The following is a 15797-nucleotide window of genomic DNA, read 5'->3' as shown; positions in this document are numbered from 1 at the left end:
ACTCTAAGCAAATGTCATCTTTGCCTCTTCAGTGTTTGTGTGCGTGCTTTTTTTTTTTTTTTCAAAGACTAATGAGAAAAGCAACCTGGGACCATCATCAGCCGCAGGCAGACTGTGTGTTTATTTCCCTTAACTAGGAAGGATATGTGTATTCTTACTGCTTTTGCTTTGACTTTTGTCAAAAGTGTTACTTCAGAAAGGCATAGGACACTAGTAAATGCAATTAAAAATGTCTTTCTAAGGAAACATTTTAATAATAAGAGATATTTTACCGTAGCCAGCCCCACAAAATTTATGTAGTAGGAAAAAAAATGTTTCTCCTGGGTGGTTAATGGCAATTTTAAACTCATATATCTTGTTACTGACAAATGATTCTCTCCCTTGAAACAACCTCTCCTTTGAAAGTTACCTCTGAAAAGTATAAAAGTAAAGCTATCCCAGAGGGCATATGTGATTGGAAAAGTAGGGAAAAAAAGAGGATGGGAGCAGAAAGAAACCTGAGCAGATTACCTCAAAACTTAGTTACTGTGGGAAATGTTGGTATGTCAAAAAAAAATTTTCTGATCTCAAATTTACAGCAAAATAAATGAAAACAGACTCAGAAGAAATATGGCAGAGAACATGTTATGCTGAGTTTGTTTTGTTTTGAGTTTGACTGTTTTGTTGTGTGTTTTAAATGAAATGTCTTTTCATAGCTTTTATTAATGTTAGTTACCCTCCAGAAACCCTTGTATTATGAAGTACAAAACCACATTGCTGTGTGTCTAGAAGACAGAATTGCTACTTTTGTAATGCGGTGGCAGGCTTTTAATTTTTTTCTTTGTGTTTGGTTCAAACAGGAATCTTGTAGCTTCTCCCTTCCTTATTTAGACAGCATACATTAGACTCTAAGAACATGGAATCTCTGAGAGATAAGGTTGCATGCATCTTTCTGTTGAACTTTTAAAGTGTTGAACTTTAAGGAGATATTTTCTGCAATGTGGTGGTTTTTTCTAGAAAACTGTGTGGGTTTGGTGTAAATACAGAGCCTGGTTTTGTTTCTCTTCATGCTTCCAGAGGACAATGGTGGCAAATTTCTCCACTCACCTGTGTGGCATCACAGTAGTGAGCTGTCAAGCTGTGTCTCCTCTGGTGAACTTCATCTGTCTTGCCAAATCGTTTGTCATCTGGGAAAAAGACAGAGAAGAAAAATAATCTGTTTATTATTTTATTTTTCCCCTTAAAACTGTCAGCAGTTGAATCATTCTTCTACTGTGGTAGAGTTCACAATGCATTAATATGATACATTTTCTCCCTAAAACTTGAAATGTTTAATATGCCTTCAACTTTTCGTCATTCAGGATGGTGATGAGTCATCTCCAATTTTAACAAGTCCTGAAATTGTTAAGATTCCAGATCCCCAGATGTCTATGGTAAGCATGCTACATGTGGTGCCATCTGTATTACAGAGTTACTGTTGAACTTTTCATAAATGTAGATGAAAGTGTGCCTTCTTAAATATTTTAAAATTCCAGTGGCAAGATATATTTAACCAGTTGAGAAATATCAGTGGGTTTGAATTTTGTGGTTTTTTTTCTATTTCTGCTGCTGCTAGATTAAAATACAAGGATTGGTTTAATGCTTATGTTCACCTCCTTCTTTCCATGCATAATGTGCCTGCTTCTGAGGTGTAAGAAAGCAGGGAGGGGGGGTTGTTGGCAAAGGAGATTAGAGGGTGGGAAGAGGGAGCTGAAGAAGAGGAATGTAGAATTCAGGGACTGGTGCAATAACTCTTGGTCATTTCCTCTGTTAAAATATTTTCTCCCTACACTCTCTTGTATGTTGTCTTTCATGTAGACAGTGCCTAAGTACAGTTCTAGAAAAGATTTCCATTATTGTGGATGCCAATTCAGTGGGACTGGTATTGGCAGCTTTGGGAACCTTAATGTAAGTGGGCTTGTACTGGCAACACTGTTTGAGCACCATGTAATCTAACACTGCAATAGCAAGTCTGACAATGCTGGAAACTGCCTTGGCTGCTGAAAACTTGTTGGCACTGTGGCTCCTATTGTGGCTCCTACTGTTGCTAACATGGTATTAACAGTGGGACAAGTTTTTGAGATGTTTTTTCTTGCATACAAAGCTTTATGCTGCAAACATCATCCTAAAGAAAATGTTTATGAAGTGTTTAGCACGTTTGAGTGCTGTCAATCATGGATGTGTTGACTGAAACGCTTACATTTTGCAGCAATTCACCGAAAGGCAAGGTAGGGTTTGTTAATGCTAAGTCAGAAGCTGAAACAGACTCTCAAAACTCCCAACAATCCTCCAGGTATTATTAAAGGAGTTTTTTTGTAAAATAAACAAACAAAAAAAAAGCCAGAAGATGCTGTACTTTCAGATTTGAATTTTCATTTTCATGCATTTTTTCAAGAGACTGGTGAGTCTTCTCTAGATGGTTTTGCTTCAATAGAAATATTCTCTGAAATTTAGTATTTATGAATGTTGACTTACCCTCTGCGTTTAGGAGAACTTAGTAGAAAGCAAACATCACAAACTTGCTCGAAGTTTAAGAAGTGGACCTTCTGATCATGACCTGAAGCCTAATGCAACTACACGAGACCAGCTTAATGTAAGTCAGTCATATGATGGCTAAGTTCAATTTTATTAGGTAGATTGGTAATAACATATGGTGACAGTTTAAGGAAAGTACAGTTAATTTCAGTTTATAGAAAATCATGAATTAAATGTTTCAGAGTGCTTAGATAGAAGAGTCCAACTCAGAAAGGAACACAAGGTGCTTGTTCTTTTTTTTCTTAACCATTTAGGGGGGTTAAGAATGTGTGTTTTGTGCATGTCATGTAGGTATGAGTGGTACACTTAAAGCAACTGTGTTTGCCTGCACTGTCAGTTCAATCAACCATGTAACTGAGAAACATTACCACGATACCATAGCTTTGTGTTGTTGCAAAGCTTTTTTTTTTTCCCCTAGCTATTTTTGTGTTGTCAGTGTTGTGCTTTCTCACAGTATACTTTGTTAACTTGTTGATTTTGCCTGTTTTTAAACTCACTTTCTGACTGTGTATCAAATAGATCATAGTGAGTTATCCACCAACAAAGCAACTAACGTATGAGGAACAGGATTTGGTGTGGAAATTCAGATATTACCTTACTCATCAGGAGAAGGTGAGTTGTTGAATGGTTTGGGCTGGAAGGGACCTTGTCCCTTATCAGTAAGCTTTTCCAGGTCTGTGCTTATGTAAATATAATCTGAATCTAGTTCTTTGTGTGAGACATAAGTTTTTGAAATAATTCCCTTTGGCTAGCTTTCTACTGATGAATCGTCCACCCTCCTGTTTAGGCCTTGACAAAGTTCCTGAAGTGTGTCAACTGGGATCTACCACAAGAGGCAAAGCAAGCACTGGAGCTGCTGGGCAAGTGGAAGCCCATGGATGTGGAAGACTCTCTGGAGCTTCTGTCATCTCACTTCACCAACCCAACCGTGCGGCGCTATGCTGTCGCCAGGCTTCAGCAGGCTGATGATGAGGTATTCACTGGTCTGTTGGTACATGGAAAAGTCAGCTGGTCCCAGGATTTTTGATCTCATTGAGTCCTTGAAATGTTTGCTACTTTTCACGACATTTTCATGAATATTGGTAAAGGAAAACAAAAGATGATCCACTGTGTTGCTATGTATTGTAAGGTTTTTGGGGAGCAGTCTTTACATAATTAGGTGTCACACATTGATAGTTGTCTTAGCATGAACTGCCAATAGTAGCTGGTTTTGTTAAACAAGGTAAAACAGCTCTCACCAAAAACCAGTGATAAATTTGGAGTCTTAACCTGCAGAAGTGCTCTGAACTTAAATAGTAAATGGAAGGATTTTCAGCAGATCCATCTGGTGAATTCAGTATATCGTCATACTCTTTTGCTAAAGAAAATGAGTAGAAGATTATCTGTGGAAATGAGGCCTTTCTAATTGTATACTGATTAGAATGTGATGAGCTGTGATTATAAATAGAGCCCACTAAATAGAATCTAGTATGTTAAATATCAATGATTTATATATTTTATTTTGACCGTTAAAAAAAAAGCAAACCCAGGTTTGAATGTATTACCATAACTCTTGATTCTTTGGAAATCAATGGAGTTTAAAATAGGGAGGATGAATGAATGATAGTTTTTCAAGCCTACTTCAATAGCCTAGGTCATACTGCTGTGACATTAAAAATGTACCTTCTACAAAGTATTGGAAGGTAAGTAAACAGAAGAAGTTAAACAGTAAAGGCAACAAGCTGATTTTAGACAGCAAGTGGTTAAAAAACTGTTCTTTAGTGTAAAACAGATTAGATATGTGTTTTTTCTCTTAGATCCCCAGCTACACAAAGGATAAAAAGAATAGTCCATAAGAGAAGAGAGAATTTCCATTCTTGATACCATTGTCCAATTTATGCTTGAATTTTCAGTTTTCTTCTTTTGAGACATAAATTGAAAGCTTTATTCTGTGGATGCTGGAAGCAATTAGGACAGCTTAACTGAAGAGAATTTGAACATAGTAATTGCACCTGAATATTCACTAAATTAGTACTCATTGTCTATGAGTAACAAAGAATAGTAGAATGATAATGCGGTATCTTTTGGGAGTAAAACTGCATCCAGCACCAGTGTTGCTATGGTACATTGCTTGTTTAGGGAGACTTCCATTTCTGTGTTATTAGAGGTCACTAAATCCTGACTAAGTTTATCTGTAAATTACAATTTTGTAAACAGGAGGAGTTCTAGTTTTCTTTGACTGACGCCCTTCTTTCACTTGGATATTTTTCTTCCCTAAGGATTTGCTGATGTACCTGCTACAGTTAGTCCAGGCATTGAAATACGAAAACTTTGATGACATAAAGAATGGCCTGGAGCCTAGCAAGAGGGACAGTCAAGGTTCCATGTCAGAAACTATGACAACATCTGGATCTAATGCTTCAGAAATAGACAGGTAAGAAGCTTAGACTTCCAGCAGAAAAGTAGAAACATGTAATATTCTAAGACATCAAATTGTTTCTTCTTTTTAGAGGAGCTTTACATATTCATCATGTTATTTTATAATCTGAACATTAAAAAAAAAAAACCAAGAAGAAAATAAAGCCTAACAAATCCAGAGCATTCATGAAATGTGTTTCCTGATTATACATAGTTTACGGAGCAAACAGTGTTAAAGTTGTGGCCTTTGCTCTTACTACACAAAAAGAAGAAAACTTCTGTAGAGAGGAAAAACACTGCTCTTGCTTCCTTCTGTATTTGCAAAAGTTAAGATGTCTTCACTGAAGTTATATGAGGTTCCACTCCCCGATTTCATCACAGAATGTGGAATTAAAAATCCAATCAATTTGAAGTGAAAAAAAATTTCATTCTGCTTCTGCAAAAGACGGTGTAGGGGAAGACTTGTGGAAGCATACTTCTTATACTTGCAGGAATCCAAAAGAAAGACTGAGGTAGCTAATAAAGTATTAAGCAAAGTGCAAATGAACTTGGTAACCAAAGTCTTCTGTGAATATTTGGTACAGATTTTTAGGATTTTCAGTCTGAAGCTTCTAATGACTTGTAACACAAGGGTGTATTTTTTGTGTTACAGTTCTACAGCTTTTCATTGATCATTCTGCAACGCCGTAAAAGTGGGTGTTGTGGGAAGGGTGGTGTATTTTGAGGCTCGGATGATACTTAGATCTTAGAACAGCTATTTAATTACTTCTTTTCAGGTAAATTTACCATCTGAAAACTTTGCCTTGCAAATAAGCATTTGTCTGCTCTGTGTAGTTTCATTCCAAAGACTAGTGCTTGCAGGTGTTGTGTATCAGCAGTTTCATCTTAGAACATTTGAGAAAGCTCCTGAAAATGCAGACGTGTTGAATTCCTATCTATGTCTGCTTATTTTGAATGGAAGATGTAATAAAATGCAAAGTTTGTTTAAGTGAATGTCCTTCACAGGCATAAACTGTAATAGTTCTCCATGCACAGATTTTTGCTGTTTTCAGGAACTGCAGCTGTCAAATTTGCTGTTCATGCAGTTTGTTCTGAAACAGAGTTGGGATGCTACCTTCAAAGAAAGGTAGCAAAGAAACTCCTCCAGTTTTCTGAATTTATTATGCTGTGGAAGTGAAATTTATTGTGATTTCCATGCATGCTCCCTGGCCCCTAAGCAACAGCCTTGAATCATACCAGTTACGTACTTTCCTTTGTGTAGTTCCCAGATTATGAGTCCTATTCCACCTGTTTCCTCTCCACCTCTTACTTCTAAGACAAAAGAGCTTGCAGAAAATGAAAACCTTGATGTAAGTCACATGATTTACTTTCTATTTATTGTACTTTTCTAGTGACCTGGTACTGTTTCTTCTTTTGTGTGTGAATATTTGAATCCTTTGCGTAAATCTCACTGAATATTTAAAGTGCCCAAAGAATATAGATTTAAAGTAAATGCTAAGAAAATAGCAATGGCTTAACTGAATTTTTTACAGGGTATCTCTTTATGTCCATGATGACAGTATGCAAAGCTGGGGGACTGGAAATTGAAATTTAAGTATTCTTCTGTAAAGGAGAAAATTTTTATGTGATAGCAAACACTATCACATACTGATTAGACACTGAAAACTGCATGTGTTAGGGTGTTCTAAAACAGTCTTTTAATAGAAAACAGTTATCCAGATATTTCAGACTCTGCAGTCTGTTCTTTCGTATTCTTTGACATGTCATCTTCTTTGAACCTAAGTGAGACACTGTCTTGATTTACTTCTGCCAAGGACTATATTCAGTTTATGCCAGAAGTAGACAAGTAATAGGAAAGGGACTGGAAGAAGGGAAAGATAGAAGGTAAAGACATTTTGAAAGAATCTGATTTTAATCTGATATGCAGATTAATTGGTCTTTGAACTAATGATCCATTCCCTGTTGCAAATTGTCCTGTTTGAGTCTTAATACTGCATAGAAAATAAACCTCAAATTGAGCATATCAGTGAAGATACACAGATTTCTTGCTACCTGGACTATTAAACCTGAAGGAAGCAGCTAAATGTTGTGTATCCTATATAAATTTGTTTTCTTGACATGTAGAACATCTTCAAGATTGTTAGATGCTCTGGATACAAAACTGAGTGGGAAATCTCTTTGTGAGTTGATTGTTATGGCATTTACAGCAAGATGCAATTGCATAGAAGGAAAGAGTAACATAAGTATAAATTACATTAAAGGTTTCTTTTTGGAGAACATGATGTGCTTTTTATATATTGGTAACTGGAGTAGCAGACCTTCTACTTCTAGTAGTGCTACTGGATTTAAAGGAATATGTAAATTATTGTGATTTAAATATTAGGTAGGATTGGATTCAGATTTTAGAAGGAAATATATCTCTCACAACCCTTATATTTACTTGATGTTTTTCCTTAACGTTGTCTTTCTCTCTCAGATGCTTAGATTTCTTTGTAACTTAATTTTTTTTTTTGCTCTTCTTAAATCCCTACCAGCAAGACCTTTGCACTTTCTTGATATCACGGGCATGCAAAAATTCCACATTGGCAAACTACTTGTACTGGTATGTTAGAAAATGTTTATTTATACTGTATCAAGATGTAATTGAAATCAAAGCTATAATGCCCAGAAGGATGCTCATCAAAAGATGACCTGTCTTGAGAGCTTCAGAATCTCAGTTTTTCTCAGGGTAAAGTAGTAGATTTAAAACAATATGCATTTAAACATAGTAATCTATAAATGGAGGCTAATGAAATGTAGAAATACGCATTACTGTTAGACTAAAGAAGGTGATGTCTAGAACATTACATAAAATGTCACAAAAAGCAGACTAACTGTTAAAAGTTGTGATTCAAGTTATTTATGGTTTTGGGGAGGAGATTAAGTTCACCTTCCCTCTGCTTTGCTGTTTATGTGGTTGTAATTTTTGTGCTTACAATGTTTGACAGTGTTGGCTAGAATACTGAAGTTACGCACTTAGATAATCAAAGGTGTATGTTAGGAAGTTTCATAAAGCAGATTTTTTTTTTTTATTGTAACCTAATTTTAGTTTTATTCCATTTATGGTTATGAGCACAAACAAAATGTCATTGCAGATATGTGCAATGTTAAGGGGGAAATTTAGTTGTAAATATTAGTTCATCTATACTCTAGAGAGGAAGGATTGCTTAGTTCAGGATCTTGTCTCAGCTCAGTGTATTAAGAGTAAAATTAGACTTCTAAAATAGTAATCTGCAAGCCTTCTGAACAAGTATTTGCATGTAGGAATTTTCTCATTTGAAACAAGCTGAAATGAATAGAGCTGTACTGTGTGAAGGTATGAGTCTATATGTGTATTAGTGTACAAACATCTGCATGTGCACAACACTCACAGCTATTTACTTGCATATATTCATGTATTTTAAAAGGAAGACCTTAGGTGCCTTTTGTATGTCTAAATCTAAGTCATATGATTCTCATTTGTAACCTGTGTACCTGCATCAAATAACTAAAAATAAAATATATAACTAAAATCATAATGCATATGATCATATTTTAGTGTGCTAAGAGCATTAACCACAGATAAGTTGTGAACTGGGAGCTGTGTGATATGTGATGTAAATGTAATCAACAGATTTTATAAAATTCTTGAAAGAAACCTATAAACTATGCTGAGAGATTCCATTTATAACTTTCTAAGTTTCATTGTGCAATTGTTTTTAGTAGGTTGAATTTTAAGATACTTAACTGAATGACTTATGTACATTTGCAAGCAATAGTTACTTCTGTTGCAGTGGCCAAAGGTAATGTTCAGCTTCATTAAAAATTACTATTAAATATAAATTATTAAAATAATTGCAGTCTGAATTGGTAGGAGTAGAAACCAAGTGCTTCACCTAATCAAATATTCGTCATTAAGATGTTGGTAGTTTAACTTACTTCTATCAGCTTGATAGAAACTGTTCTCTTACATTTCAGCAACATTTCAGACACTCTGTCTACAGAAAGTTCAAATGTCCATAACTCTGTGGAATTTTTTGACTTACGACTTAGAAAAAAATAAATTCAACAAAATGAATAAGAAAAGTCCACCAAACCAAAAACCCTAGTCAATTTATTCTTTGTTTTCTTTCCAGACATCTCAATGTCTCAGTGACAAAATACAAATGTTGCAGCCACTGTATGAGCTGACGTAGCCATAAATCCTCATGGCTGCTGATCATTTGTATGTTTCAGCTATCCAGACACAGCATGCAACTAAAATAATCAATGGAAAAAGTACAATAACCCTTGAAAATGGAACCTTCTGCTCAGTCACTTGCCATTGTAAAGCTATCCTGTCCTTAAACAGTGGCCTCAGAAATCAGTGCTACTGCTTTTTCTGTCTCCTCTTTGGACATAAAAGACACCTACCCAAGTATGAAGCATTACTCTTATTCCTTGCTTCAAAATAGCTTTGAGAAACTGTCCAGGGCTTTTTAACAAATGAAGATGAAAATGGCACATTTCAATTCATTACTCGTCCTTTTCCTTCCAGTTTACGTGCAGACTTTGGACTTACTTTTATACAGACATTTGTGAGAGAACAGTCTGTAACATGCATTAGCAAGGCCCTAGGAAGAATCTTTAGTTACAGATTTTATCGGGGTTGTACACATGGAATAAGTTACATATGCCTTATTCTAGTAGATGGAATTTGTTGTGTATTTATAAATAAGACTACTGAAATCTGATCAGCTGCAAATGACAGACCTCTAGTCTTGTCTCACAATTATTCTGTCATGAAGAGATTATGTACAAGTACATAGGGAAGGTGTAAACTTGCTGACGTGAAATGTCCGAGAGGCTGTCTTGAATTAGTTACTTTTGAATCCAAATGCAGTGTTTGAAAATTTACTAAGATGCTAAAATTTACTGAGACGCTAATTTCTTTCTTTTTTTAATAGTATTTATTATGCTTTTACTTTGTTATATTTTTATTGAATGTTTTTGCTGGGTAGTACTAGGAGATACATTGACCAACAGAAAGAAGATACATACATAGCTTTCAGTTAATAGCTACTTTTTGCTTGTCAGTGCTGCAAGTAGAAATTTAGACAAAAGCATTCCAAATGACTGCTTAACATGAAAATAAATTTTCAGTGTAGGTGTTCCAGATTGTACTATTAAGTTTTGTGTCCAATTAATAATTTAGAAATGGAAACTCTGGCATGTAGACTCTGCAGAGCTGCTTTAGGACCAATACTTTTCCTTGTACCATTTCTAATGGTAAAACAGGGAGCAGGTAGCATGAGATTCTCCTTGTATTGTAGGTGCTCTTGAATAACAAGTCTGCAGCCACTAAATTATGTAGCAGGTCGTATTATAGTGGAAAACATGCTCGGTTGTACTTCTTGGCTGGAGTGTTCATATGATTTGGACTTCAGGTGTGTCCTCTTTGAGTCATGACACCTCATTGTAAGTGAAAAACCACAGACACTTTGATAGACTCTCCTGATCCAAATGGAACTGGGGACTATGCAATTTTAAGAGTTCAACTGTTGGTTGAGCTAAAGATCTCAAAGATCATCTTCATTTTTAGTTCCAGGTCTGTAATACAGGGCTACTGTGTTTCACTCAAATTGTGTAGCTCCAAGAGGAAGGTATAACTCCAGTTGTTTTTATGCTGCAGGTATGTAATAGTGGAGTGTGAAGACCAAGATACTCAGCAGAGGGACCCAAAGACTCACGAAATGTACTTAAACGTGATGAGAAGATTCAGTCAGGCTTTGCTGAAGGTAATGCCTCTGTGTCAGAAAGTCTGTAATGATTTGGGATAGTTCTTCCTTAAAAAGGTTCACATGTCTAAGAGGATGTGTTGGGTTTTTTTGTGTATGAGTGTCACATGCATTGAAATTTTATAAAAGCTTCCACTCCTGCTCGAATTTTGAATTTGTAAGCTGAAGAAACTGCCAAAAATGTATAGAGCAAATATTGAGAACTCTTTCTTCTCTTTAGTTGCTTGCTCCTGTTAGTAACATACTGGTTCTAAAATACTCTGCCTTACACTGGGTCTAAAGCATTCTAAAAGCCTTGTGTAATCAATGTTATTTATTTACTGTTTATTTAGTTATTTATTGTAAACTCTGATCCTTGAGGTGCAAGTGGAGAGGCTGATCTGGAACTCAGAAACAGGACTTGCTGTTCTGTGTGTCAGCAGCAGAGGGTGCTGGAGCAGCAGGGAAAAAAAACTTAAAACAGCCGAAAAAAATTCTGTCAATTGGAAGTTTTACTGTATAGCAGACCTGCAGTCTTTACATATTTCCATGTATCTCACCTTTACATTATTTCCAATTTTAGGGGGGTTACTTGAATCTGACTCTTGTGCTTCATAAGAATATTTTGCAGTTATCCATAGTAACTTACTTTGGCTGTGTGAATTGGTTTGTCATGCATGGCTGTTCACCACTGAAATTGTTGAAGCAAATTGAAGTGCACTGCTAGGTCAGATAATTGATTGCCAGCTACAGTGACTGTGATTGTGTTTTACAGAAAATACCTTTTGAATTGACGGGAAATGGATCATTATTCACTTAACCTCTTAAAAGCCTAAAGGTCTAAGAACAAAGGAATGATTTCTAGATAAAATAATTACAGAATGAGGAATTAATTCTGTTACTTTTCATTCTCTTAGGGTGATAAGTCTGTCAGAGTTATGCGCTCGCTTTTGGCAGCCCAGCAGACATTTGTAGATCGGCTGGTTCATGTAATGAAGGCAGTACAGCGTGAAAGTGGGAATCGTAAGAAAAAGGTAACTAAAGGATTGGAAAGCCTGTCTGTGGCCTAAATTTGACAATGGGTAGGAATGTTAGCCTTTCATTAAAGTTCCTTAGCACTGAGATCTGTAACAGATGTCCATCCTTCTGTAATAATTTTCATTAACTGTGAACAAACTTCAGAAAGGTTCTGATAGTTCAAATTTCCAAAGTGTGTTCCAAGTTTGTAGATAGAAAACAGAAGAGGCCCTTATAAGCACTCATGGGGTGTTTTGGCCAAAGGAGTATATGAGAATAGTTAAATAGTTGATGATATAACTGAACATTTTGTGGGGATGTGGGAAAGTATCAGGTTATTGTCATGTGAGTGATATGCCAGGACAAGTAGTGAAAATCAGTTACTAGCAAGGTTTCATTTGTTCCAAGAGCAACAAAACTGTTCTCCTATAAGGTATGTGTTTATCAGAACTCTGCTTTCTGTTGGGTCTTGAGGAAAAGGCTTTCTATTATATGTTTCGAGAAGCTTTGTCCTTCTTAGCTAAAGTGTTTTAAGTGCACCTGACAGGTGAGTCTGGGAAAAAGTTGAAATGGCAGAGGGATTTCTGTTTGTGTATAACCTTTTCCTTTGACATACATCAGTATTTTTAAACATGAGTTTTTAGGTGTGATGGTTTCTTTAAATGTATGGGGTATATTTATGCAGAAAAATAAAGCACTTATTAACAAAAAGTGAGGCAGCTTGTTCTGTGTATCGATAACAAAGGCTAAAAGAAGAGGAGAATTTTTCAATTTCTAAGATTCTCTTTCCTGCTTGTGCATTAGTAGTGTTCAGTTGTATATTCTTTTAAGAGATCTCTGTAAAACTAAGAAATACGTGGCTTTTACTTTTAGATTTCAATTCAGCTAGCAGCAATTAAGAACTAGAACTATTCCTAACAGCTGTGGGCCTCCTTGATGTCTATTTGTGTTTGTTATATTTAGCAAGGGAAAAGGCTAGAGACTTTATTGTATTCGACTTTTACTATGTAGGACACCAAGTGTAAAGTACTCAAAAATTGATGAGGTTTGTGTTTCTGATAACTACAGAAGTAGGAATGTCGAGCAAATCTGGAAATGAGATCAGTGCAAGCTATTGGCCACTTGTTTCCTACTTGGTGGTAGGAAATTCCTTGGTGGAATTGAGGAATATAAATTTTCTGAGCTGGATTTTAATCAATTTCTGAAACATAACTAACATTAAATTTTGATATGAAAAACAAAATCCTGTGCTGTGTGCGGGCAGTTTAAAAATAAGTTTATTTAAGACTATTATATCTGGAACTTAGAAAATTGCTTGACTGTACTAACAGTAGATGGAGTATCTCCTTTGTAATTCAAATTACTGCAAATAGAAAGTTTTTATTTTCCTAGATTATATGAATGAAACCTTGATTCTTTGTACAGGTAAAAAACTGAATAAATTGAATATTTGTTAGTAATGCATCCTTTGTTTATGGACTTTATATGTACCTAATATGTGTTTTATGTTTTGTGGTTTTTTTTCTTAAACAAATATTCATTCTTTTAGAATGAGCGGCTTCAGGCATTGTTAGCTGATAATGAAAAGATGAATTTAGCAGATATGGAACTTATTCCACTTCCTCTGGAACCTCAGGTGAAAATTAAAGGAATAATCCCTGAAAAAGCCACACTCTTCAAGGTAAGTGAGAGTTTCTGAATATCTGAAATACTAACAAGTCTTGTGAATCATAAGCTTAGAAACATCAGTTGAAAGATTTAAAGAGACAGATATAGTCAAGGCAAAGTGCAATTGTAGCATGCTCTTCAAGTGTTTAAACAACTCCTTATTTTCTTCTGTTTTTCAATTTAAATTTGTAAATTTTAAAGCAGCTTTTATAAGAGTGATACAGATGATGAAGTTCAGAATTACCCAGAATTTTGTTTGTGTGTTCAAGCAGAGTATGACTTAAAGACCAAAATCATGTAAATAAAAGCAGGTGTGTGCTGTGTCTCATTTACATCTGTGGATCTCTTCCATTGCTTAATAAAGCTTAAGTTCATAGAGAGTGGAAAGCACTGCGGTGGACCATTGGTCCATTTCATGTAGTTGCAGTCACCTGACAGGTAGATCCTATGTCCCTGTGTTTGGTAATTCCTTAAACCAAACTGTAGCTGCTGCGTGTGACCACAAAACAGCCAATGTAATGTATAAAGGGCTGGGGTTGTTTTGTTTATTTTACTGCTTGAAATGTAATTTAATTCTTGCAGTGTAAGTTGTTATCTGTGCTCAGTGGTGTTGGACCATTTTATTAATTTTTGTTCAACTCCTATAGGTGACTGCAGTCTAATTTTAGGATGACCAAAATTTTCTGTGCAAGTCAGGCCTATGTCCCAGAGGCCTTTGTTTGCTAGTTAAAGAATTTTTGTAGGCTGCTATGACAGCCAGTGTTAAATCTGTCATCTATGATAGGTTCTAGATTTATTATGCACATTAGTTTCATCAGAGTCCTTGTTGACTGTGTTGTCATTTGAGTTTGCTTAAAATCAGATACTTTGTGCATAGTTTTCTACCAGTTCTAGCTTGCTTCTCTCTATATCAAGTTAGTTCCTTTGAAGCATAGGCTTCTGCAGTTGCATGCTCTTGCACCTTTGCTTGGAGGCAACATTGAAAAGATTTTGTTAGGAAAGCAAACTTTTGCAAACTCAAATCATCGTTTTGTGTGAGCATGATTTAAGAGTTAGGGAAAGAATGTGGAGAAACAGATTGCTAGATTGCTGGAACAGCAGCTAAATGTTTCCTATCAGTAATAATAGCTGAAGTTCTTCAGGACAAACTCAAGGCAGTCTTTTACATGTTGGTCTTCTGTAGCTGTGCAAAAAATATAGGACCAAAAATGTGAGATGTATGTTGTTTCAAAATCAGATTTTTTTTTTTCTTCTCCTAATTCTGACGGTTGCCATTTTTCCATTTAATATCTCATTCTGGGTTATGGGATAAAAAAAACCAAATGGAATTAAAAAGCAAAGAATTACTGATTTTTGGTGCCCTTGGACATCACATTAGCTTTTGTAGGACTACATAAAGAATAATTTTGCCTTTACTTGCGGAACTTAATAATTTTTTGGTATTAATTTAAAAATATAACCTTACTGCTCAAGATTAAACTCTGTGCCTCGATTATTTTTGGTTTGCTGTGGAGGGAAGTGACTTGGTCAGTTGCAATAGATTTTAACATTCATGTAGATAATTGATCCCCTTTGACCCATTTTACATGGAAAAATTGCAAACAATTAAATGGGCTTTCTCAAACAATAATGTAAAAAGGCACTTTTGCTTTTGCTAAATAGATTAAGGAAGCAATTAATTGTTTAAGATGACTTCCCCCTAGGAGTTCTTTCTTGCTTATCCTATAATTGTGTTGCTTTTTGATCTGATCACTTTAAATTTGTTTTGATGTGACCTTTTGCATAGTGCTTCCTCGTTGACTGGAATTACATGCACACGGAAAAAGATTGAATACTTGTGTCCTTTCCTCTTCTGCTGCTGTGGGGTGCAGGGAGGGAGAATGTATCCTTGATTAAAAAGGAAGGAAAGCATTAAGTTATTTTTCTTATTAAAATGCAGTTACACTTCTGGTAATTGGAAGTGGTACACTCTAAACTATTGAGGCAATGCAAATACAATGCAAAGATTTTATTTCTGAGCTCCATTGTAGCAATGTGTTAATATGAGCACTGTTATGAACCAGCTTAGTAGTGTATTTCCTTTTGCAGAGTGCCTTAATGCCTGCTCAGTTATTCTTCAAGACAGAAGATGGAGGCAAATATCCTGTAATTTTTAAGCATGGCGATGATTTACGTCAAGATCAACTTATTCTTCAGATTATTTCACTCATGGATAAGGTGAAAATTATCAATCTATATCCTTGTCTTTGTGTTTTCTTGATTTTCCTTGTCAAAAGCGAGACTGTTTAACACTGTTAATGCAGCTTATATTGCTGATAATTCCAGAGTTCTCAGATCTCTATGTGGCCTTTTTTTCTTTTCTGTATAGATGTGCAATTACCCTGTGTA

The 15797-nt window shown here is 35.5% G+C and overlaps 1 protein-coding gene across 3 annotated transcripts in view; it reads left to right on the top strand.

Moving 5' to 3' along the window:
• PIK3C3 (phosphatidylinositol 3-kinase catalytic subunit type 3) overlaps positions 1-15797 on the top strand; it is a 71890-nt gene that overhangs the window by 16081 nt on the left and 40012 nt on the right. For all 3 annotated transcript variants that reach the window (XR_004982043.1, XR_004982044.2, XM_036403050.2), the window contains exons 7-17: positions 1341-1412; positions 2507-2611; positions 3073-3165; positions 3341-3526; positions 4812-4966; positions 6212-6299; positions 7485-7552; positions 10640-10745; positions 11642-11758; positions 13291-13422; positions 15498-15626. Coding sequence is in view for 1 of the 3 variants with exons in the window: in XM_036403050.2 (XP_036258943.1) it covers positions 1341-1412; positions 2507-2611; positions 3073-3165; positions 3341-3526; positions 4812-4966; positions 6212-6299; positions 7485-7552; positions 10640-10745; positions 11642-11758; positions 13291-13422; positions 15498-15626 (1251 nt within the window). In the remaining 2 variants the exon portion in view is untranslated. The remainder of the gene's footprint in view (positions 1-1340; positions 1413-2506; positions 2612-3072; positions 3166-3340; positions 3527-4811; positions 4967-6211; positions 6300-7484; positions 7553-10639; positions 10746-11641; positions 11759-13290; positions 13423-15497; positions 15627-15797) is intronic.

This window comes from Molothrus ater, chromosome Z (genome assembly GCF_012460135.2).
Source record: "Molothrus ater isolate BHLD 08-10-18 breed brown headed cowbird chromosome Z, BPBGC_Mater_1.1, whole genome shotgun sequence".
Classification (NCBI taxonomy): Eukaryota; Metazoa; Chordata; class Aves; order Passeriformes; family Icteridae; genus Molothrus; species Molothrus ater.
This window is presented reverse-complemented; position numbering and strand designations above follow the sequence as displayed.